The sequence below is a fragment of the Trachypithecus francoisi genome, unplaced genomic scaffold, assembly GCF_009764315.1.
Source record: "Trachypithecus francoisi isolate TF-2019V2 unplaced genomic scaffold, Tfra_2.0 Lachesis_group13, whole genome shotgun sequence".
Lineage (NCBI taxonomy): Eukaryota > Metazoa > Chordata > Mammalia > Primates > Cercopithecidae > Trachypithecus > Trachypithecus francoisi.
The window spans coordinates 65908689-65933348 of NW_022681458.1; the positions used below are offsets into that span (position 1 = coordinate 65908689).

The 24660-nt window shown below is 51.1% G+C and overlaps 2 protein-coding genes across 2 annotated transcripts; both read right to left on the reverse strand.

The window, feature by feature from the left end:
• Positions 1–257: 257 nt before the first annotated feature.
• On the reverse strand, positions 258–20444 carry HOXD3 (homeobox D3). The gene is made up of 4 exons (XM_033231043.1): positions 20352–20444; positions 9273–9365; positions 3688–4306; positions 258–1843 (listed from the first exon to the last, which is right to left on the reverse strand). Exons 3-4 carry the CDS (start codon positions 4220–4222, stop codon positions 1086–1088), a joined length of 1293 nt encoding a protein of 430 aa, XP_033086934.1. The 5' UTR covers positions 4223–4306; positions 9273–9365; positions 20352–20444; the 3' UTR covers positions 258–1085.
• HOXD4 (homeobox D4) lies at positions 17328–23487 on the reverse strand. Its single transcript, XM_033231044.1, has 2 exons — positions 21324–23487; positions 17328–20781 (listed from the first exon to the last, which is right to left on the reverse strand). The coding sequence occupies exons 1-2, from the start codon at positions 21754–21756 to the stop codon at positions 20447–20449; spliced, it is 768 nt and encodes a 255-aa protein (XP_033086935.1). The 5' UTR covers positions 21757–23487; the 3' UTR covers positions 17328–20446.
• Positions 23488–24660: the final 1173 nt, after the last annotated feature.

The window sequence follows — 24660 nt, forward strand, 5'->3', positions numbered from 1 at the left end:
CAGGCGCTGCTTTCAAAAAGCCCTGTCCAAATCATCCTGCCCAGAACCTTTTTAGGTTTGCATCCTCGTTTCCCCCTCCCCTAATTTCAATAGCTGGAAAGTAATCAAGTATCCCCAGAACCAATTTATACACTAGACACCAAATAAATAATTTTTTCAAAGTGTCAGTCTGTTTTGGGGCCTTCCATGGGGATTGTGCGAGATAAAGGCATAGTGATCTGCTTGCAAGTGTGCGTGATTAACACAGATACACTTCCGACTGAGAAATTTTTTTATTCTAAATATTTGTTCCAATAGTACCAGACAATTTGAAATCAATAAACTGTGGTGAGGGGTGTGTTTTTTGAGAAATGACCAATGTGTGTTGTGCCATGCCACCGGGCTTCCTGACTCTACCCATGAAGGACAGTTTGCGGTCTTAATCCTTTACATCAACTACAAACACCAGCCACGGTTACGACTGTTCAAAACTACTCTCTCAACTAATTCAGACCAAAGGGGACTAAGGAGGTAAAATGTGGCCCCCACGGCCTGGAAGCGAATTTCTAAGCTCGGCTGGAGAAATCTACAAATATACACATAAATACATTCAGACAAGGATAAATAATCAGGGAAACGAAATGACTCGCTTCAAATAATAAATACAGATAGTTTAGTCCGATGCAATCCTTACAGGACAGGAAGGAGAATATAAATTAAGATATCCGAAACTAAGCTAGACGTGGGCCAGGCCGGAGACTCTCCAAGCTCTGGTCCCTCTGCAGGGCGCGCCGCCGGTGGGTCTCAGACTTACCTTTGGGACACCATTACCAGATTAGAGTCCCTCGGTCCGCAGTATGTGGCACTGTCAGGTTTACAGGGAAGGATCCTTGCGGCTGATTTATGGCGAGTCACCCAAAGGAAGACGTCCATGCAGGGGAGGCTCGGTTGCCTGCGCCTCCACTGCTGGAGGCCTGAGACCCGGGAGGCGGAGGCAGGGCAAGAGCGGGAAGGGGATTCCCGAACTGCCCTGCGGGCCCCGCCTGCCACCCCACCACTACAGCAAGAGAGGTAATTGCGCCGCGAGTTCAGGCCGGCGGCGGCCGCTACAGATGCGTCAGTTTGGGAGCCTCTGGCAGTCGTCCCTGAGACGAGTGGTGGGCCGATAGATCTGTGTAGGTGGGATGAGGGTCGCACGGTCCATGGTGATGGTTGCCTGGAATCTGCGCGGCGCAACTGTAGTCCACGCTGGCCGACGACGGGTGCGAGAGGTGGCCCAGGTTGAAGACAGGCCCAGAGGCGGGCGCCATGGACTCGACGAAGTTGCCGCCCACGTACACCGGGCTGCCCTGCAGGTTGGCGCTGGCAAAGCCGCCGCCGTTGCTCGCCATGGGATGAGGCTCGAACTCCGGCGCCGCGTAGCGCTTCTGTTGTGGCAGGCAGCTGCTGAGCGGCGCCGTGTAGGCGGCCAGGCCGTACATATTGGGCTGTGATTTGGCAAAAGCAGGCGGCGAGGGCGCGTCGTAGGCCAGGCCGGGCACTGGCGGCAGCTGGCCGGAGTAGGCCACGTGGCCAGCGGCGCCGCCGAGCGGTGGACTGCGCTCAGGTGACTGGCCAGCCGGCGAGTGCAGGATGCCCTTGGCCTTCTGGTCCTTCTTGTACTTCATGCGCCGGTTCTGGAACCAGATCTTGATCTGGCGTTCTGTAAGATTCAGTAGGTTGGCCATCTCCACGCGGCGCGGCCGGCACAAGTAGCGGTTGAAGTGGAATTCCTTTTCCAATTCCACCAGCTGCGCGCTCGTGTATGCCGTGCGTACCCGCTTGGATGCTGGGCCTGGCGGGCTCTTATCCTCGCAGCTCTCTCCTGGGCAGGGAGGGAGAGAGGGAGGGCACTGAGCGAGTGGGTAGGGACCCTCAGGACTGGAGAGGGGTGCTTCCCTGGTTCTCTTTTCCTCCTCCCTCCCCCCACCTCCAATCCTGGCTGGGGTGGGGAGGTATTATTTGAGAGGTATGATTCCAAAGGGGAATTCACCTACCTACCAACCCCCTACTAGGCCTACCTATCAGTCGCACCTGAAACCCCCATCAGCCTTCTGAGATCCGGTTCACTCTGCCCACCCTCTCCCCTGCAGCCTAGTCCGTCATCCCATACCCACCCAAAGGCCATGAAAGAGTTTAATGAGAGACCAGGAACAGCTGGTAAGGCCTCCCCCGTCACTTGAACACTCCTCCCAGCCTCTGCTGCCAGGGGTGGGGTATGGAGAAGGAAGGGAGGAGGAAATAGTTCCAGCCTGCCTTGCTTAGGAGCTGGCTCCTGGGCAAAGCGCCCCACCAACCCCCAGCAAAGTATGGGGATGGAGATCTTGGCACCCCACTGCAGCCCAACTGCTCCCAAAGCCAGGGAGGTGACAAACCAAAAAATAAAAAATAAAAAAATAAAAACCAACCAACCAAACAAACAAACAAGCAAAAACACTGCCTGGGTGTTTTAGAGAGTCCAAGGCCAGGCTGGAAGCATTTTGAGTATTCACAGTGCTAGAAGCAGCAGCCTCAACACTGGCTTTTACTACCCTGCCACCTCTCAGCTGCTTGTCCACTCCCTCCAAGGGAAGACAAATGGATTTCTCCTGGGAGGGAGGGCCTGAGCCTGCAGCTGAGGAAGGAGGGGCAGGAAAAGGAGGTTGCAGGCAGGAGAATACCTTCCCTCTAGGAGCAGCAGCCCCAGAAAGCATCAGGCAAACCAGATCCCTGATAACAAGCCACACCCCAGGCCCCAAACTTGCCTTGGACCTGGAAGCAAGTTCATCTACCTGAAGATAAACCACATCAGATACCACAAGGTCAGAAAATTTCAGGAACCAAGCAGTCTAAGCAGAGAGAAGGAATGGCCCTCAGAGCTCCTGGCCATGCCTATCTTCTACAAGCCCTGGGTGGACCTAGAGAAGGCCCCAACTGGAGGGTCTCCCCTTCCAGTTAGAGAAATCCAAGGCTGTTATTGTCTTCCAGAATATCCTCTCCTACTAGGACAGGCACCTCCCCATTATGGATTTGCTGGAGTGGGAGAATTGGGCCAAGGTGGGCCAAATAGAGACTCATGGTTATGCTTAGCAGCCCCTAAAGCCAGACTGGTTGGATTCAAACTTTGCAGTTTCATGATCTTGGGCAAGTTGCCTATCCTCTCTAACAGTTTTCTTATCTGTAAAATGGGGATGATATCATATACCTACCTCAAAAACTTCTTTGAAAAATTAAATTAGATGATGCTTAGAAAGTACTTAGTATGGTACTTTCTAAGACTTTAGTTTTTATGAGTTTAAGGGAATGAGATTCATGTGATATGGGCTATATAACCACCTAGTCTTGGGGATTGTAACACCTGTCTTCAAATCTTGAAGAGCTATTGGGTGGAAGAGGGAACGGAGTTATAATTAGCAGCCCAGGAAAACAGACATGCCCATATAAGGAAGCACTCTCTATTAATAGCTAGAAGACCTGTCCACCAATAGCACCAGCAGTCTGGAATGGAAGGGAGCACTCTGTCACTGCAAGGTCATGACCCCAATCAGGAACACTAAAAAAAAGAACATTTGGACATAAGTAGGAATTTAGACATATAACCTCCAAGGTTGCATTTCCAGCCCTGACTAGGCTTCCTTGGGTCAATCTGGAGGGGGCTTGGTCTGGGGGTGAGCCACCTCAGGGAGCTACCTGCAGTGGCACAGCTGTTCTTCTGCTTGGAGTTCTGTCGAGACTCTTTCATCCAGGGGAAGATCTGCTTGCTGATGGTGGCTGAGGAAGCATTGGGCCCACCTTTGGGCTTCTTGGCAGGCACTCCACCTCCAGGATTGGTGGGTGAAGATGGGGGCAGGGTCGGTGGTGGAGGAGGGGGTTGTGGTGGCTGCTGCTCTGAGTTCAGACCAGGAGGCTGGCTGCCACCACCTCCACCCTGGCCATTCCCAGTGCCAGGCCGCATGCAGCTGCCATTGAGTTCAGCTCCTTTGTGGGCTGGGGCTCTCAGAGGGGCAGAGCTCTGGATGGAGCAGGCAGAACCTGGATAGTCAGTGTCCAGGGAGTTGGCAGCAGCCGGGGGTGGGTAGGGCTGGTGGGGGTTGCTGTAGCCATAAGTGTCAGTGGTTTTGCTGTAGCCATAGCCTCCAAACAGTCCTGGGTTTTCATAGTAAGCAGCCTTCTGCATTGTGCACTCAGGAAGCTCCAGGGCCTGTTGACCCTGCTCAAATAACATTGACTACCACTGTATTCTTCACTGCCACCTCCAATGTCTGCTAAATCCTGAGAGAGCTGGGCCAGCCCCCAGGCTCCAGGTGACCTGTCAGAAGAAAAGCAAGAGGCCCCAGAGGGAGTGTCATTGGCAAGACCAGTCAATATAAAAGGACTAGCCCATGCTCTCTGCTTCCCACCCACTTCATGGTGGGGAGACAGGCAAGGTGCTGAATCTGAGTTTATTATTTATTTATTAGCACAGTGTCTTGCTTGTTGCCCAGGCTGGAGTGCAGTGGCTTGAACATGGCTCACTGCAGCCTCAATTTACTGGGCTTAAGCCATCCTCCCACTTTAGCCTGGTGTTAATAGCTATTTCAGAGTATTTCAAAGTTTCAGCTATTCTGCAGTATTAATAGCTATTTCAGAGTATTTCAGAGTCCCAGCTACTCTGCAGTAGCTACAGGAGCACACCATGTCTGGCTACATGCCTTAGTTTTTTGTTTTGTTTTGTTTTAGATGGAATTTCGCTCTTGTTGTCCAGGCTGGAGTGCAGTGTCATGATCTCATCTTACCGCAACCTATGCCTCCTGGGTTCAAGGGATTCTCCTGCCTCAGCCTCCTGAGTAGCTGGGATTACAGGCACCTGCCACCACACCTAGCTAATTTCTTGTATTTTTAGTAGAGACAGGGTTTCGCCATGTTGGTCAGGTTGTTCTTGAACTCCTGACCTAAGGTGATCCACCCACCTCCGCCTCCCTAAGTGCTGGGATTACAGGTGTGAGCCACCGCACCTGGCTCTTAGTTTTTTGTTTTTTGTTTTTTGTTTTTTTTTGAGACTGAGTCTTGCTCTGTTGCCCAGGCTGAAGTGCAGTGGTGTGATCTCGGCTCACTGCAAGCTCCGCCTCCCGGGTTCACGCCATTCTCCTGCCTCAGCCTCCTGGGTAGCTGGGACTACAGGCACCTGCCAGCACGCCCGGCTAATTTTTTGTATTTTTAGTAGAGACAGGGTTTCACTGTAGTTAGCCAGGATGGTCTCAATCTCCTGACCTTGTGATCCACCCGTCTTGGCCTCCCAAAGTGCTGGAATTACAGGCATGATCCACTGCGTCTGGCAGATTTTATGAAGTTTAACTTATTTGAACCTCTGGAAAAATCAGAAGGGATTTTTCCTAAATGTAAGAAGAGTTTCCTTTTTAGCTCAACTCTAGCTGAGGGAAAAGGCTTCCCTCTACCTCCAGGTACAATTTACTTTCTTCAAGATTGTCCATTTAGTCTTTATTCTGTGAGGAAAAGCACTTACAGCCTCAGACATTTTGTTGGCTGACTCTCCCACTAAACTGTAAGCTCCTTGCAGGGAGGGGCTGTGTCATTTGTCTGTATATTTCTGACATCCAGCATGGTGCCCTGCATGTAGTTAGTGCAATAAATGCTTATTGAATAGGTGAATTAATAAGTGGACCAATCAGTCAATCATTGGGTCAGCACAAGGTTTTGATGGGAAATGAAAGTCCTATAACAAGCTCAGAACAGCCAGAACTTAAAAAAAAAAAAAAAAGTCTCTCCCCCACCTTGTTTCAAAATCACAGCATCTTTCATGAAATCATCCAGATAGTCCACTTAGCAATGACAGGGTGAAAATCAGCTGAGTTAGCTCTATGAATCAGCAGTGTAAAATCTATAATGTAGAAACTAGGGGATAAAAACCAACAGGAGGACTTGCAGACTTCCAGACTCATTTTGAGGCTAGAAAATATTTCTTCTCTTTTATCTACATTTTTCTAGACCTTTTACTTTTGACCTCCCACTACTTTTAAATGGATACCGCTGAAAATGGGCAAAGAGATGTAGAATTTGAAATGCATGGAACATGGGTGAATGGAGAATGCTTTATAACTTTATTATTTTTGCCTTGGATCTATTGTATAAATAGATATTATTATTGACATCTGCTCTGGATAATCTATTCTACCCCACCTCCCACCCAAACCACAACCAATGAGAGAACCTTTCATGACATGATGAATGGACCCAGAATTAGAAGAAGAAAAAACAGCTAAGAAAAATTCTACCCCTTTTGTATTCCCTTCCTGATGGGGGTTTCCCTTCTCACCCTCCCTCCCTACTTCTTCTGAAAGGCTCCTAAAGAGTTAAAGTATAACTAATACCATTCAACCACTTTGTCTGTTTGATAAAGAAAACTCATAGGTCAGCTCCCTGGTCTCAATTATTTATCTGTCTTTCAGGCAACTTTCCTTCCTAGAAACTCTTCCTGGCTTCCATCCTGGTCATCGTGATGGACCACATCATCTAGACAGCTTATGTGGCCTAATGGATTTGACCACAGGTACCAAAATGAATCACTAGTTTTCCCTCCACCTTCACCAAAGAGCCTAACCCAATTTTTAAAATTATTCTAAATAGTCTTTGGTAGGTAGTGTTGTTGCCCTTTTTTAATTTTGGTTTTAGAATATAAGTGAGTATGCCATTTGTCTTGATGAGGAACAGGCTCTTAATACCAAGATATTATGTTGTAGAAATTGTTTCCATTATTGTTCTTAAATGTATGTAGGTAGGATATCTACTTAACAAAGCAGGACTTAATCTTTCTTTTGATTAATTTTGTATATCATACTCTGTTAACAGTTACTGGGTGTCAAATGGACAGCTAAGTCTTCATTCTGTGACTAATATTTACATATGTTTGCCCCCTGCTAAAGAAAGAGGCACTCTGGATTTGGTTGTGTTTCAGGCTTTTCTGGTATCCTGCTTTCAGTCTTAACCCTCTGGAGGCCTAATGGTGAGACACTCAGACCACCAGAACTTGCTGCTGCTCTGTCATTCCATTTACAACTGTGGAAGCAAAACATCCCCCCTCCTGCCTCCCAAGTTGACAAAGTTGATATAGATAGGTGAACCAGTCACGTTAAAATAGCTTATTTAGGAACTGACCAGTTCTTCTGGGACAGATAGCTTTATATATATATCTGCTCCTATGGCATATTCCTAGAAAAAGTTCTGTGTACAGACCTCAAAAGTACAAATATTGGGCAGCTTCCTGAAAAACCAGTCTGTTTTCCTGTTTACATTGTCTTAAGAAATTTCCCACTCAATGACAATCCACTACCTTAATGTCCATTTCTCCAAAAGCAAGAGCCAGTGGTGGTGCTCTCCTTACTGGAAATGGCTTTGCAGCCCCCCAAAAATGCAGCTTCCCAAAAGTGATCCCTCTTAAAACAAAACCTGAGAATATAGTTACAAAACTGGTTAAAAGGCTTATTTCTTTTCAGAAATCCCTACTCCTTGTGAACTCTGCTTGAACCTAAAAAGCAGGAACGGGTCATAAATCACTTGGACAATGGTCAACTGTTCAGTGGCTCATCTTTTCGATCACCCCCTCACGCTTTTTTTAAAGCCTTTCTTTTCTCGCCCTTTGGTACCTTTGCTCGTTTGGGCTCCAAGACCCAAATGCCTTGGGGTGAAGATGAGCCAGTATTGGGGGAGGGGTGGTCGAGCAGGGCTTCTCATTTCTTCCAAGTCCTCAGCTGCCCTTTCCTCTCCCTCCTCCTCACCTCCACCCTCTAACCCGGGGAACTCGCCAGGGCAGCCTCCCCAAAATCCGCCGGCGCCATCCCCTGCTCCTCCTGGGAAAGGGGTGCCAAATAGGTCTGGCTCGCCCTTTCTTGCGGGGCTGTGAAGTTGCCCAACTCAGCTTGGAGGCCCAACCGCAGGCCGGGAATACAGGGCAAAACGGTCTCCTGCCGGAAGGAAGGTATACTCTGAGCGGCCATCACCCGCTTCTCCGGCCCCGCCGGTCCGCCGCAACCACTGCGTCTCCGAAGCAGCCGAGCCCTGATACTTGCTCACTGCACTTAATTCTACCAGAGATCAATACCTAATATGATACCAAATAAATAAAAGGCGCTCACAGCGACCAGGGGACGGGGTTATTAAGCAGCTGGAGCTCTCACGGTGCATATCAATGCACCTGTCATTGTGGTTTGTAGCAAAATTTATGACTGCGACCACGGCGGCAGTAAACGCTTCAGTAAGGAATGAAAAGAAAAACACTTCCCAAGGCCCGGCACTTTTCAGAAGTGGAAAGCAGGCTCCGCGTAGGAGGCAGCGCAGCAAAAGAATTCCCTACTCCGCACTTTTCCCGCTCTTGCACCCTGCGAGCAGCAGGATTATATAAAGTGACCTGCAGCCTGCCTCTGCTAGCAGCTCTGCTCGGCGGCCGGAGGCGGGACGAACATGCGCACCCTTGCCTGGGACCAAAAATCGGCTGCCCGTCGTGACCTCGGACGCCGGGAGGCTAGTCTGACTCGCGAGGCCGGCTTGGGGCTCGCTAGTACGCCCGCCCGTGGCAGTGGAAAAGCTGAGGGGGCTTGGGAAGGGAGGGGGCGCCAGGCGCCAGGCCGTGACTAGCGCTGCACTCGTCGTAAATCACCGATGGGTAGAGTCAGCCCATCCAAGTTGAAAGAGAGGAGGAAAGAGATGGAGGTTGCGGTCAGTTTCTCTCAAAATCCGCTAGTGCTCGAGCTGGTCTTGGCGTCTCTCCCCGTTTTGCCTAAACCAGGGTCAGAAGCCCACGGATCTCTTTCTGGCGGCCAACACTTTTGCTGAGCATCCCCACGAAATCATTGGAACCGAGCAAGGATTCTTCCTTTCCTGTTGGCTTTGCTACTTCGGGATTCGAAACCACTGGTTTTCGGGTTTGCTCGAAAGGGGACTTCTTTGCTTTCTGCCCAAGTTCTCCCATCTCTAAGCTTGAGTCTCTTTTGCTCTATAAGAAGCCCTGGACGCTCCTTCTAAATCACTCTTATTTAGCCCAGATAACTCAATACTGTAATGCACCCTGTATTTAAGGCACTAGGCTTGCCCCATTAAAGCGCCATAAATTTGAAGACCAATGATCGGTTTTCATGTAATGGGTGGCAGTTCATACTGAAATGACCCACTTCAAAGCTGCCCTTTGTTCTATGTCTTGATGTATGAATTTTGAGATGGCCACCTTGAGTTGCAGGACAAATGGAAATGTAGTGGAAATTATTTTTTAAATGATGCCCACTCACCACAATTATGTATGTGTGTGTTTTCTTGAATTTTGTCTTTATCTCTTTTTTGGTAGGCTCTTCAGGTTTCTTTTGATATCTGTGGAGGCGAATCTGGAACAAAATGGAAAACTCTCAGTAGCAGCCGGTTCTTGCTTACAAACACTTACATGTTGAAGGGCTTTTCCCACTTGAAGGATGTCATAGTCAATGTGATTATTGTATATGGTACCTGTGACCATCCAGACGCCTTCTCCCCAGCAGAAAGCAGACTCAGTTGGCTCCTGGGGAGCGAGGGCCCCTTTAACGCCAAAATCCATGGCTGGATGGGGGAGGGGAAGGCCCGGACCTGAGCGAAGCGCCAGACCCTCTAGCCAGGTGGGTCAGAGGTGCGGGGAAGCCAGTCTGCTCTCCTTCTGCCCCCACCAAATTCTAAATGCTCCTCCAGGTCCCAATCCCGGAAGCCAAACACCCTCCTAGGGGCAGAAGAGAGAGACTGTGCAGAATTAAGGTGGGGGTTTGGCAGGGGAGGCTGCAGACTAGGGTACCAGGAAATGAAGGTAAATAGGCCTGGGTGGATCTTGGTCAGGGGCTGCTCTACAGAGCCTCAGTGAAGAAGACCTGGGCGCTAGTTCTTTGTTTATACATTAAATATCTCATATGCTTTCCCTGAGTTTATTCATTCCGGTAAGTATCCACCACACTTTTGGCCCTGGGCTGCCCACTTCTGGGTCAGGATCAGACTGCAAATCGCCTAAGAAACAAATATCCTTTCCACCCCCACCCAAATCCACAGACCAAGCTCCCCCACCACTGTCACCGCTCAGCGGGTGCCCACCCCCGTCAGGTGAAAGGAGAGAGACAGAGTCCTCCTCTTGCATCTGCCCTGTGCAATTTGTCGACTCAGTAGTTTGCGAACACTAAACTACACCCGGGAAAGCCTCACACAAAGCGTTCCCGGCGCTTCTAAAGACTAGAGCGCGCAGCCATAAGCCTTTGAAGTGACCTTTGGCTTGCACTGCAATAACTCACCCCGTAATGAACACCCAACAGAAGCGCCTCGAAGAGATCCCAGCCCGGTAGGGCTCCTAACTTCGCGCCGCAGCTTCAGCTTCCCAGCCGGCCCAGACCCAGGGAGAAACGCCACTTGCCTGCACCCCTCCCCCAAGCACTCTTGGCTGGGCCAGGCCCTGAGGGTGGCGCGAGGTACCAGGGCTCTCAAGCCAGCTGGTCCTGAAGCTGCTTTATATAATACATTCACGTGGGCGGACGTCAACTTTCGCCGCTTGATTATTTTTTATTTATTTATTTTTTAAAAAGAGTTCTTTAGAAGTAGGAGCATCCCCTCAAAAGAAGAGCTAAGTTGGGAGGTCACCTGGGGCCGCCATCCCCTTATGCCTCTAGCTAGATTTTCTTTTTCCAGCCGCGGAGGAACAGGGTAAGTTTGTGCCTGGGGATTCCTGGGTGCGCGGTGCGCTTTGAGCTCTTGGCGTAAGAAGCTTGGGAAGAAGAAAGGAAAGAGGACCCCAAATTGACCAAAGTTGGACCACTAGAAAAGCCTTTAGCACCTTCTCCCACGCTCCCTACCCTGCCCACCCACCATCCCACGCGAGTCCAACTTTGGCTCCTTGTTTGCCCAGATTCTCAGCCTTAACCGGGCTGGGTTTGGGCCACCAGCACTCGTGCCCTTTCTGGAGCCAAAAACGGGGAGAGCAGGAGGGAGCTGTTTCCGCGAGCTGTCAAGGAAGAGCTGAGTCCAGGCAGCCCCAACCCTACACCTCATTCCTCAGCAGCACCCTAGGAAAACTCTTTAGGATAGGGCCAGCATGGAGCCTTGGTAGGGATTATTGAAATTTTCGGGGGAAGTTATAAGTGAGTGCTCCATGGGGCCAAATGAAATGCTACTCGCGGTAATTGGATTCAGCTGACTAAGCTGGCAGGCGCGCAGCTTCAAGGCAGCTAGCAAAGAAAAATGTCCAGCGACTTTTAAGTTCTGATGAAGCCAAGCGCAGGCGATTGACAAAACAACTTTACTGCTCTCCTATGATGGTGAAGCCCCTGGAAGTCGGTTCCTCTGCTGCTGGGGCCTGTCCCAACCTAAGCTAAGGGAATGCTCCTTGCTTTTGAGGTTCCTTCCCCATAGAGGTCTGGTTGGGTCTAGCCCAGTGGCATTACCATGAGCATAGAACCACTGGCTGGAGCTCATGGAGCTGCTCACTTCATCACTGGCCCGAAAAGACCCGGGATGGGTTGTCTTCTCCTCTCCCAGCCAGCAGCCACAGGGAGCAAGTAAACAAAAGGAGAGATGGGATTCAGGAACCAATATATGATTTAGCTTTCATTCAGGGCTCTTTGGGGAGGAGAACCCAGAAACACTAAATCTTTTCTCTGCCACTGTGGTAATTAAAAGCCTAGATTGATAAAGGGAAGTGTGAAGGAACCTCTCAAACTCTTCTGGGTAGTTTGGGGGTTCTCTCAAATTTTGGGGGGAAAAGCTCAGTAGCATTTTAATCTCCCAAGAAAAAATTAAGCCAACAGCAAGAGGTAAAGACTGTGTGTGGAGCTCGCTACCCGAACAATGCAGGGAGCTGACTGCCTACCGAGTTTATTTTAAATACATATAAATCAACCCGCCTGCACCCAGCCCGGCAGCTCAAGACACAGAATTAATATGACGCTCCATCTTACTTTGGCAGTGACAGTGTAAAAAAGTTTTAATTTCTTTTTCAGCCCATTCTCCTAACTGCACATTTAGCCCCCAAATATTTCCTCCAGCCCCCAATCCCCTCACCAGATCCCCTTCTTAAACTGCTACTACCACCCCCAATAATGCCGGCCACCCTCCAAGCCTGGCAAGGTAGCGTCCTCCTAACCCTTTGGTAGGCGGGGAACGTCCCCACAAAGCGCGCCTTGTTACGATTAATCACCGTCCTCGATGTATATGTAGCAGTGTATCTAGGTCTACGCGGGCTGCCTCACCAATTGGCAATAATCAAGATCACAGATTACACAAAATAAATCATATTTAGTATCCCGCTCAGGGCAGCAAGCAGCCCCGTGCCCAAAGATTTCCATTTTGTCATGCAATTGCTTACCTGGATCCCAATTTATCATAAACCTGGTGTTCTCGGCCTCAGAGTGGGCGCCAGTGGGGGGCAGAGCTAGCCTTCCCCCTTTGTCTGCAGACAGCACTGTCCCAACCCTGGTCTTGCGCGCTCGCAGACACGGCCATATACTCGAGCACACGGAATTCCCGGTAGAACGGAACCAGGCTGAGGTTCAACTACCAATAAACGCAGGAGGAACGAGTTCGTAGTCTCCGAGCTGGCTTCGCCTGCGCTGCGCGCCCATCGGTCCGCCCGCCCGCCGGTCCGCTCCCGGGCCCAGAGCGGCAGCCACCCGCGCCCCCACCCACTCCTGGGTTTCTGCCCAGCCCTCCCAGGCCCCCCAGAGCTTGGGATTTGTTTTGCTTGCGGAACGTGGTCGTTTCTGGATTTGGAGAGAGCCCCGGAAACCCTTTCGGAGTCGGGAAATACAGACGCTGCCTTCAAATGCAAGCATATTTGTTCACGTGACCCCGAGGGAAGATTGTACTAATTGAGGCTGAAACTTTCACGCCACCCAGCCCCGGAGGGCAGCCAGGCCTGGGGGCTGGAAGGAAGGGCGCAGGAGGCTTGGGACCTGGGCCCCATTCCTAGGGCAGATGCAGATGGGTGTGGGACGGAAGGAAAGAACTCATTCTCGCAGCTTGGGGTGACTCAGTCCGGGCCTGGCCGCCCTCAGTGGGTTGGGGGCGTTAAGAGCCTCTCCCCACAACGACCTCTGACCCTGGCTGGGCCTTCCGCCAGACTGGCCCGGGAGTTGGAAATTTTAGAAGCTGCTTCTCTTGGAAGCGTCTCTACAGACGGCCGTGGAGCAGCGGAGGCTGAGGGTACACCTAGCTTCCCGGGCCCGCGGAGTACTCTGCAGCCGCATGCAGCCTGGCAAGGCGGCCTCACTGCAGCCAAGGTCGACGCCGAAGCCCTGCTCTCCTCCTCCCAGGGCGAGGACCCGCTCCGGCCCTAAGGTGGAAACCGCGGCTCTCAGCACTGGCCAGTCACCTCAGAAAACCCTGCCACCACCACCACTCCGTGGCTCGTTCCGCGGACTCAGCAGCCGAGGCACCGGCACTTCTGAGACAGAAAAGGCGCGTAGCAGGCGGCCCAGACCCAAAGCGACCTCCCCTCTCAGACCCCTCAGCACCCCAACCTGGTCCTTCGAGGCCTGGAGCCGCCTAGGCGCTGAGCCACTGCCCGCAGTGATCTGTGCGACTCCAGATCTGGGCAGGACCCGCAGATCCCATAGGCCCAGCGATCGCCAAGCCGCGACTTCCCGCTTCCTGCGGCGCCTCCAGGAAGGCGAGGAGGACAGCGGAGTGAGTCCTGGCTGGGCTAACCTGGGGGACAATGAAACTTATATTTTAGAAATATTAAATCAAGACAGATTCCCACCACTCTCCGAATGGCTGATGGGAACAGTTGTGAATGTGGGAAAAAGAATTAAGCGTGCCAGAGCCAGCAGCGGACCTCCTGGCCTGTAATGAGCGCCCAAGACCCTCCCCCAGCCGGACCCGCACTCGGGAATCTGGCACCACGGGGAACTCTCCACCCTATCCCTGAAGTCTTGGTTTCGTTGCCAGCTCTGCTCAGCGGCATCAGGCACAATGAAATGCTCTGTTGCTGATTGCAGGGTCTGAGACTGGTGAAAGCGCAGCCATAGACGAGCCCGGGAGGAGTGGGTAAGGTCCACCGCATCCCCACTCCAGAGGCGCAGGAATGTCGCGGAAGTCCGAGCCCCCAGAACCTTCCACGAGCCCATCCTTTTGTTCACCTGGCCGGGCCTGGCTTGAGGCCCACTCGGGGCGTCTCTCGAAGCCGGATCGTGGGTGACCCCAGCCCACCCCCACCCGAAGGACCCCGCCCCCTAGTCTCTTGCCAGAGGCCAAGCCGACGGTCAGCAGCAAGTGTTAAAACCCAGTCAAAGAGGGGGGCTACTTTGCGGGAATTTGTCTCCAGGAAAGGATCTAAGCCTTCTTCAATCAGAGCATATGTTCATAGAGCAATAAACCGGAAAGATTTACAGTCCTCGCCCGGCCCCCAACAGTCTCGCACCCTTTCAGGAATTACTTACGATGATTTATCACACCAACCCGGGCAATTGTCACACTGATAAAATAGCCCGGGCCGGTGCCCGCCAAGCCGGGGCCTTGGGAGCCTGTTGGCTGCCGGGCTGCCAGCAGGGCTGGGGAAGTTTTTTGTGGGTTCCTCCCTGGGCCTACAAGGGGATATCTAGGTGGGTTGGAGTGGGTTGGAGTGAATGAGGGTGGGAGAGGAGACAATTCTCATTGAGAAAAATGCAAGCATCTCAGAGAAAGCACCCGGAATCTGCGCCCGAGTCACTCGCAAAGCACATAAACATTTGTCATCTTTGAATAATTGAATTAATGTGTTATTGTTTGAATGTATAATTCATAACGGGGGAAACTTTGTTTCTGTCCTGACGGGGAGATATACACACACCAAAAAAGAAATGAAAACACACACACACACACACACAATCCCAAAACAACCACCACGCGCACCCAGCCCCTGCTCGCTGAAATGATTCTGAAAGCCAATAGAGGCATCTCACAGCAACAAGAGGGAAGGAGGCAAATGAAGAGGCGCTCGGGTCGGAGGTGCAAGCTGGAAGAAAAGAATGCCCGCTGCTGCCCCAGCCCAGGTCCCTGGCAAGCTGGGGGTGGGGTGGGACGGAGCGGCGTGGCTCTTAGGACACCCAATTTTCTTGCAGTGCCGGTGAAAAAAGGCAGAAACGGGAGCGAACAGAGAAACAGCCTTCTGTAGCCCGCCCTGGCCTCTCCCCCATCATCCTTTCCCCAGGCTTCCCGTTGCCCCGGGGTCTCCCAATAGGGCTGCAGGGACTTCTCCTTGCGTTTATTTTAGCTCTTCCAAAATAGAAATAAAAAATACAAACACAAAAATAAAGGGGAAAGAAGAGGAAACTCGCTGGGATTACAGAGGCAGCAGAGCTTGGGTGGGGAGAGAGGAGTGGGGGAGAAGCAACTCGGAAGTCATTATCTGTTGGTTAAAATCTGCCTGGGGTAAAATTTCAACTCGATTTTATAGCCTTCTATTATGACGCAAAGAAAAATTTACGACCCTCGCTTGAAAAGAGGGCCAGGGCCTTTTCTCACCGGTTTAAGAATAGGCGGCAGATGCCGTGACAGCGACCATTGTTCCCGGTAGACACAGGCGACCGGGCAACCTCAGCCCGCGTGCGCCAGGCGCGTCCCCCAGCCGGGCCGGTTTTTTACAACTCCTGTTGTCTTGGAGCAGCCCGCTTGCACCTCGCGCCTCACTCCTCGCCCCCTGGCACCCTGGCACCTCGCACACACACCCTCTCCCTGTTTCTGTCTCTTTCTCTCCCTCTCTCACACACACAAGCGCGCGCGCGGACGCACACACACTCACACACACTCGGCCGCTCTCAGTAATTTTTCATAAGTGCAAAGCTTTGCTGAACCAAAGGTCACCATCCAAGCCACTAACAACTTCTCGCCGGCGCGCACTTCCAAATCAGGAAGCAAAGGGAACTATTTGTCAGCGGCCGTGACAGCTAAGTTCATTAAGGATTTAAATCTGATGAAATAAAAGTTGCCAAAATATTTACCTGCGGCCGCGCTCCTGCGCCCGCCGGGGGCCAGGGGTGGAGGGCCGGGGGCACCGCGCGGCCCCCCTGGGCGGGTGATATTCTTGGGATCCCTGCACTTTCCAAGTCGGAGAGAGCCCTTTGCGTGGCAGATTAATGACGACTCCTTGTTTCTTAAGAGACGTGCTGAATTAATTATTTCGCCAATCACGTGGTCGGGACTTGTAGAAATCTATTCTTATCATCTTCCTCGCACTTAGAAAATTCTCCGGGTTATGAAAGACCCTCCCCCGGCTGCCAGCGAGCCCCGGCCGCCCAACCCGGCGCGGGGGGCAGGGAGGGCTCCCCAACATGGCGGGCAGGCGGGCGGGAAGCGCCGTCTGCCGAGGGTCCCGATTTACTGTACTGTATGCTCAGCGGGCTCTGCTATGGACGCGCTTCCTCCTCATGCCTGCCTGCGATTCAATACACACAGCAGTATTGATGTATTGGTGGGCACGGGAGGAGCCATTAACCAGAAGACGGGCAGAGGACAATCATAAAATGTGTCTGAATATTTAAAACTTCTGCCTGTGCACTTATAAATACACATGTCCACGCGTCTGGGGCAAGCCCTTCCATGTATTAAGGACACATGTCTGATTTTATGCATTCTGCTCATTTCCTGTCTGGAACAAGCACCCCATCTATTTTGGGACTCCTGTCTTGGTCCCTTCTTCAAGGCGAGGCCAAAATGTGAAGAAGCCCTTGCGGTAAATGTGGTGCAGGGCAGTTTTTATAGTGGGGAGTGTTTATTGTTGCCTGAGGGATGGAGGGGGCGCGGGAGAAGGAGGGGCAGGTGCAGGAGCTGAGCGGCACCAGAAAAGTAGAAGCCCAAGAGTGGAGGCCGGGGGTCAGGTCAGAGCAGCCACCCAGGAGCCTCAGGTCGGCCCAGAACCCAGCGCACTCTCCCTGCATTGGGGATGGAGGACCAGTAAGGTGTCTCATCCACCACTTCACAAAGACTTCCTCTAAGGGCTTCCAGACTAAAAGGGGCTGGGGGCTGGCCCAGGCCCAGCAGAATGCCAATCTGGATCCCCTTATTAACCTGGGCAATTACTTCTTTTTCTTCAAAAAATTAACACCCAACACTCTGCACCCTGAATTCAACCCCAGCCTTCCCAATGCTCACAAAATATGGGGGCCAATTGGGAGTATGTGTATGTGAGGGAGGGGGTAATAATAGAATTGCTAAGCCTTACATGGTTTAACCTTCACACTTTAGGCACCCCCCAAAAAATGGTGCCTAATTTATTGCAGAAAATAATAAATTGTTTATGTTAAGTGTTAGCTTTTAGAAGACTTAACAAAGAGTGAATGCTTCTGTTAAGGCACCAAACAGGAGGGAGATTTTGCTACACCTTTTATTATTTTAAATATAGATCAATGAATTACATCAAAACTACAAGCAACAATTAGTATAAATAATACTTTAATCAGTGGCAGCAAAACATTGGTCAATTCTATTAAAAAAGCATCTCGTGTGAACAGACATCATAGGCTGACTGACAATGTCATCTCCCAACAAAAGGCTGCGATGGACAAAGTGAGATGGGAGTCAGAGGAGCAACCTCCTCAGCAAACACTTCACTCTCCCCCTCCCCCAGTGAGGACCCCAACACGGTTTTTGTTTTTGTTTTTAAAACACCAACACAAACACTTCTGGCTCATATTTAAAGGAACAAACTGGAAACAAATAATAGCAAATGGGCACTGGAGGCTTTCCACACCTAATTTTCTCCAAAGTACGTTCTCAGATGGAAACCCATTTCCTTCCCTGCCCTAAGTGGTTGCCGGGTCCTACCGCTTCCCTGGCCCACTCCTGTGGGCCCAAATGGATGCTGGGGTCTGGCTGGGACCTCAGGATTGGGGGCTGTACTCTGGGCCATCCAGGCTCCATTAACATTTCAAAAGAATCCCTTGAAGCTGAGAAGGAGAGCTGAGACTTATAAACAAAGAAGTTGTTTCTCTGATTAAGTTACTTTCCAAAGTAGTGGGGCTATGTTTGAGAAGGAGCTTGCGTTTTCCTCATGAAAACATGTTTCTTGGCTTTCCTCTGGGGCAGGGATGAAGTCAGTTAAACTGTTGTGGCATTTGGTATGAAGCTGGGGGTGAGCAACCTGAACTTCTGAGGTGGGGGAAAATCTATATAACAAATGTCTATTATATATATGTAGTTGGATGTTGTGAAAATATATACCTTTTTCCACTTCCCAAGGAGAAGGTTCAATGTATATACAGATTTGAGTTTTAGGAAAGCAGCTTAGCAACTTTCCAATTTGCCTAAGGATAGCAGCTCCTTTCAAATGGTACATCCAAAGACTGCTCTCCATGTTAGAGAGGAAAAAAGAGGAGAAGGGTAGTTAGAGTCCAAAAGGTTAAGGGTTTAGAGGTCAGTCCTCCCGGCTGAAATACAGCTAATCAAATAGAAAATTTGTCCTCTGGATGAACCTGATTCTGTAATTTACCCAAACTTCAGTAAAATACCTTTTCAGCTTCTCAACGTGAGGGCGTCAGAAAAAAAGATGTCTTGACTATGTATGAACTCTGTGCTTTTTGTCATAGAAACAATGATGTGAATAATGCAGGAATATCCATCTTTAATATCCCGACGTGGTGATATTCAAGTATTGCCATGTGCAAGTCTGAGAGCCAGGCTCACCCCAAGGAGGAACAAAGAGCAGTCCCCAGGGTCTAATACAAAAGACCAAGACTTGGAAGACACTTTAGAGAAGCAGAATTTCAGCCTAGAGACTGCAGTGAATACCTGCCCTCAGCTCTCAGGAGACACAGCCAAAGAACACGCCTACAGAGAAACTCTTTTTTCCCTCCGACTTACATATATTTTAAAAATTACCACAGAAACCCTCTAAAGTGTTTTTGAAGTACTGAAAAAAACACCCCCTTCTGGATCTTAAAATTAAGTTTTAAGCTTATCCTTTCTCCCTTTCCCACTTTGGTCACTTTGGCTCCCTTTCCCACTTTGGTCACAAAAACAAAACAACATGTTTTTGGAGCCTGAGGCCTTGGGAAGACTGGTTTCATCTCAGTATATGAATTCTGGTCATTAATTTTGACTTTTTCCTCCTTATGCTTGAGGGTCAGCATTTTAGAAAAATGAACTAAAGGACATCTCCCCTGTTGAGAGTGATTCCTTAAAAAACCACTATTCTCAAGGCAAAGATGAGTGCTTGAAGACGTTTATACTTTTACAAATTCTGCTTCTAATTAATGAGCTGAGGAAAACTTCCTTAGATTTTGGTTTTTAAAAAATTAAAATTTCAGGGGGAAAAAACCTCTAAGGCTAACTTTTGTGGACTTCTAGATTCAATTAGGGTTTTGTTTTTGTTTTTCCTTCTTAAAGCAAGAGTTCCTCACCTTCCCACTTTCTCCCCACCGCACAGCCCCTCCCCTACACAGGCCATACACTAATTCCTGTAAAACACTGCTATGTGGGGGTATTTAGGGCATTTGGAATCCAGTTGGAACAGAAAATTCAGTCATTATCTAACCACCCAGTGCATAGAGGTTTTGCTTTCTTTCCCCAGAAGGAAAATGTTGGACCATTTGTTACTTTTTTTCCCTTTCCTTTAATCACCCAGAACTGGTTGTAAGCACAGTGCTGAAAAAAACATGTGGAAATATATTTTCAAGAACACAACTTTGAGTGAATCCTTTGCTTCCTTCTGGAAGGGTTAAGGGCCTCCCCCCACCAATTCCAGAGAGTGGGGAGGGGTGGAGTTCAGAAGTAAGTGCACATATCTCTGATTCTGCTCCCTGAAGTTCAGCCCCTTTCACCTTTTTAAGATTTTTGGCATGAAGGTGTCAGTTATTTCTGTACCACATTTCCCAACAAATAAATATTTAAGCAAATATCTAAACATAAAATAATCCGTTTTTACTTCCTTCTTAGACCCTTTTCTTTGGACATGGGGCCACTGGGAGCAAAATATATATATTTTTAATCACACGAAATTCCATAGACAACCCAGAAAATTCAGAAATCCTGACCCAGCTCTCTGGCTTACACTGAAAGCACCTAGCACAGGGGTGGCCAACCTTCTCCCTCAACTCCCCCATATTATTAGGCCACAAAGCTCCCTGGAGGGGTGGAGTGGGGGAGAATGTCCAAATTCACACTGGGATACAGCATCCATCCTTCATTTGCAAATTCAAAATCCAAGAGCGGTGATTTTCATGAGTTTAATGACTCGCCAATATTTTATATTCTCAGTAGCTCCTGCCATATAATATACTTAGAGAGAGAATCCCGCCCCCCCACTCCCATCCCGCTCTAGGGAGGGGGCTGCCCTCGGGAAGGATGCTAACCTAGTCCGAGGGCGGCCTGCTTATCCCAGGTCCACCCCACAGTACCTTAGAGCCCAGCGAGGTGACAGCAGGCCCGGCCTGCCCCCATAGCTTCGGCTCAGCCTGGTGCGCAGGGAGAGATGGGCCCAGGGTCCCCACTTCTATAAGGTCGTCAGGTCCGTGTGGTGGTCTTTGGCCATCGGCTGTAAATGCTGGCCGGGGGCGACTGATGAGGAGCAAGATGAGGAGGAAGACGAGGACGATGACCTGCCTTTGGTGTTGGGCAGCTTATGATCTTTTTTCCACTTCATCCTCCGGTTCTGGAACCAGATCTTGATCTGGCGCTCGGACAGACACAGGGTATGAGCAATTTCAATCCGACGGCGCCTTGTCAGATACCTGTTAAAATGAAATTCTTTTTCCAGTTCTAGGACTTGCTGCCGGGTGTAGGCCGTCCGGGACCGCTTGGGTTCCCCACCGGTGTAGTTGGGGTTCACTGCGAGACAAAACAGACAGGACAGGCAGGTCAGCGCCTGGCCATTAGTTAGGCCCCTCGCCTCCGCCGCTCACTTCCTGGCGCGCCCCGAGGCCCGCGGCCCTCCCCGCGCTCCCAAGCTCGCTTGCTTCCTCCCTCCCGCCCTCTCCCCGGCGCACACGCTCACTCCCACCCACCTCCTCAAACACACGCTCATACCCCAGGCTTGAGGGATCCCCAGATGTTCTCCTTCTTCCGGGCCCACCACCAGGTCCAGAACCCTCAAGCATTTTGGAAATCCCCCGCTCCTCCACAGCCTTCCCCCTGCTCTGAAAATGGAGTCCTCCCCCACCCCACCCCCATCCCCACCCCCTTTTGCTCCCACAGCCGAGCTGCCGGCCACATGGTCCTGACCTGCTCCCTCAGCTATAAAAATTTATGGGGAGAGTAATTGTGGCGCCCACGGAAGCTACACACGCCCCCACCTACTCGCAATCCCTTCCAGGGAACCCAGGCCAACGGGCTGGGATGTAGACAGAGAGGTTCCTGGATCCTAGCCTTACCCGAATTCACGTGCACCTTCTTCATCCAGGGATAGACCACAGCCGGCTGCTTGAGTGCCGTCCCGGGGGGCGGCTGCTTGGGGTCGGACTGACTGCAGGCCCGGGCGCCAGGCAGGGGCGCCGGCGGAGGCGCCGGGGGCGCTGGGCAAGGCTCTCCCGGGGCGGCGTAGTGACCGCCGGGACCGTTTGGCTCTTGTCCGTGACTCCGCGCAGGCAGCGCCGAGCCAGGCCCGGGGCCGCCGCCTCCGAAAGGCTGCTCACTGAAGTCGGGCCGTGGGTAGAGCCCCGGGGGCTGGAAGTCTGCGCCCTGCGCGCCGCCGCCGTAGTAGTCGGCGCCCTGGTCGCCTAGGTAGCCGCCCTGCAAATACTCCTCGCACGGAGGGAACTTGGGGTCCACATACTTGGAGTTCACCATATACGAACTCATGACCATTAATTTCAGAAGGTAGAAAATACTAATTTTTCTCGTGTTGTCTTTTTTTCTCTTTCCATAGGGCCCTCCTACTTGCTGTCAACTGAATAAAGTTGGGCAGCCATGTGACCAGGCCAGCCAATGGCGAGGGAGCAAGTTTATCACCGGGTTGGTGAGCATCTCATAATTTTCACAAATTTAACTAAATAACATACGTATAATCAAGTAGCTAGCTGTAGCACATTTGAGAGCCCTGCCAGATATTAATGTAGTTCCAGTCCCCAGCACCCCATTCCCGTCAGGTAATCCCAGCTTTTGTCTGCCACTGATTTTGCCAACCTTCCGTACCCCTTCCACTCACCCCCAGCTGAATGCAATCCCCCCACCACCCACGCCAAGTAGGCACAGCTCAAGGAAAAATGAATCCTCCTATTGGGGTACAGAGCAATAAAAGTTGGGTGGGCGAAGTCGCCTTTGAGTTGGGCAGAGTGCCCCAGGCAGGGAGGGTTCCTGCCTGCCTGCCCTGCCTGCAGCCGGCGGGAGCGGGGACTCTGCCATACAAAGGCCGCCGTCCTGGCTTTGTTTTCATCAGGGTCACCCAAAAGTTACCAGAATCTGGCCAGCTTGAATCAAATTAGGCAATGAGTAACCGCCATCCTTTCTACCAGTGCCCAGGCCCAGGGGTTCCCAGCCAAAGCTGGGCCCTGCCAAAATAGCAGGGGGCCCTTGCTGCCCTTGTCCATGTAGCTGGGGGTGGGCTGGGATGGTGGCAAGGGCACCCCCACCTTGCCAAATTGCACCCTAGAGCTCCCCACTGGGCTTCTTCGAAGCTTGCTTTCTTCCCACAGGAGCGCCCCAAATACAAGCAAGCCCCCATTTGGGTACCTTTGCACCTCATGTTGCTGGAGGGCAGAGCTGGGACTGGGCAAGCTGGCCTTGCACCTCACTCCCTAGTACCCCAAAACCTAGCCCTTTGGCCCTGCATCCATGCAACCAATTAGGCTTGCTTTTCTCTTTTCTTTTCTTTTCTTTCTCTTTCAGTCTTTTCAGCACCCAGAGGATCCTCTGTTTAAAGGTGAGGAGCTTCCGGAGAGGAAAAGGCTGCTCTATGTCACTAGGCGCAGCTGATCCTCCTGGAGTCCAAGGTAATAAAACAGAGGAGGCTGACCAGCGCCGGCTGCTTCTAGTCTCCACTTCGCACTTCGGTCTCTGGCTATTCCGAAGAAACGTGAAGTTTTTGCATCGACCATATATTCCCCTAGAATCGAATCTGTGACTATATGGATACCACACAAATTCGGTTCTACAGGGTATATATAGACAACGTTACAACCTCTGGTCCCACCCAGAGTGAGGTACCTAGGCTGCTGCTGGCCCCAGCCTCTGCCTCTGAGCCACCACCGTTGGACGCAGCCACCCGCACTTTCTGAAACAGTTCAGGTAGCCTGATGGGCTTGGCGACAATTTGAAGCAATGAGTTTCCTCATTCTTCGGCCAGGGTCAGGGTTACCAAGAACGGGATCAACCAGAATATTCTTCTTAAGAAAGAAAAAAAGAAAGAAAGAAAGAAAAATAATCCATCCCAAGGATAGCGGCTTTATTAACCCCCTCCCCCAGGATCCAAATACCGCCCCCCTCCTTATCAAGTGGTATTTTCCAGAAAAGAACAAATGCCCTTGGCGGCAGAAGAAAAAGAAGCGAGGGGGAATATCCTCTGTCCACTCCTTTTCCTACTGCCTGACCAAGCCAGGTTGTCTGCCAAAGCTACTTCTCCAAGAAGTCGCACATTTACCTTCATGGGTCCTGATCCGGGCTGGCCTCTCCGTTCCGCTGCTGGCTGCTGCTGCAGACCCCGAGGCAGGCGCTGCTCACAGGCACCGAGCCGCCTTGGGCTGAGGCCGGCGCGCTAATGGTGAAGGGCAGGGCGAGGGGTCATTCGAAATCATTTACAAACATACCACAAACTTTCATTATTTTTGCTTTGCCGACAGCAGCATACAAGAGTACAAAAGTTCACAAATTTCACCCGCCCCAGCGCCTCCACACTGTGCAGTGCTTGCCCCTCAGTTCAGGGTATGGAGAGCGCAGACTCACTCAGAGCCTGGATGGATTTCAGGGGAACAGGGATGCCCTGGCTCGAGTGGGGCTTTTGGGTGCCTAACTGTAGGCTGAAGGTGTTAGTTTTTTGTTTCTTGTTTTTTACTGTCTTGATTGCCCTTCCTACCTCCAACATAATTCAAAAATTAGTTTCAAGCCTGGGCCTGGGCCTGGTGGGGTGGGGCAGGGATACTTCCCCTTCAAGCCTGGCACTACATCCCCCCCATCCTTTGCTTCCACCACGTTACCTATTTCGTAGGGATTTTTGGGGTGCCAGTTCTAACAAGGGCTATGAGGCTGCAGAATCTGTTTATCCCAGGAGAGTCCCCCCAATTTCCCTGACTGTCAAGGACTCCCAAGTATCCACCTTCCTGGGACACTGGGCCTAGGCTCTATCCAGACAAATTGGGGGAGCCTGCTGAGCTGGCTGGGGACTGGGGTGAATGTACACATTTTCATATTTGTTAGACGCTGTGACCTGCATTTCACCTTATTGCTCGACTTGTTCAGACAGGTCAAAGCCAACGAGTTATTGATGAACAAAAGCGTTAAATATTCACCTCCCGCTCAACTGCCCATACTAATGCTTTTGATCTCTCGGGCTTTTTGTGCTGTGTTCAGCTACAGGGCGCCGAATGTGGGTTTGCTAGCGAGCAGGTTCTGCAGAGATAAGCACCCAGAGCCAGTGCAGGGGAGGAGAGAAGCAAGACCAGGAGGCCCCCAGGACACCAGATTTTCCAGACTGGAGCCCAGAGCCCCTTTCACTTGAGCCAGCCTGGTGTATAGGGGTAACTGCTCTTCTAGGGGTGTGCACAGCCTACAAAGGGT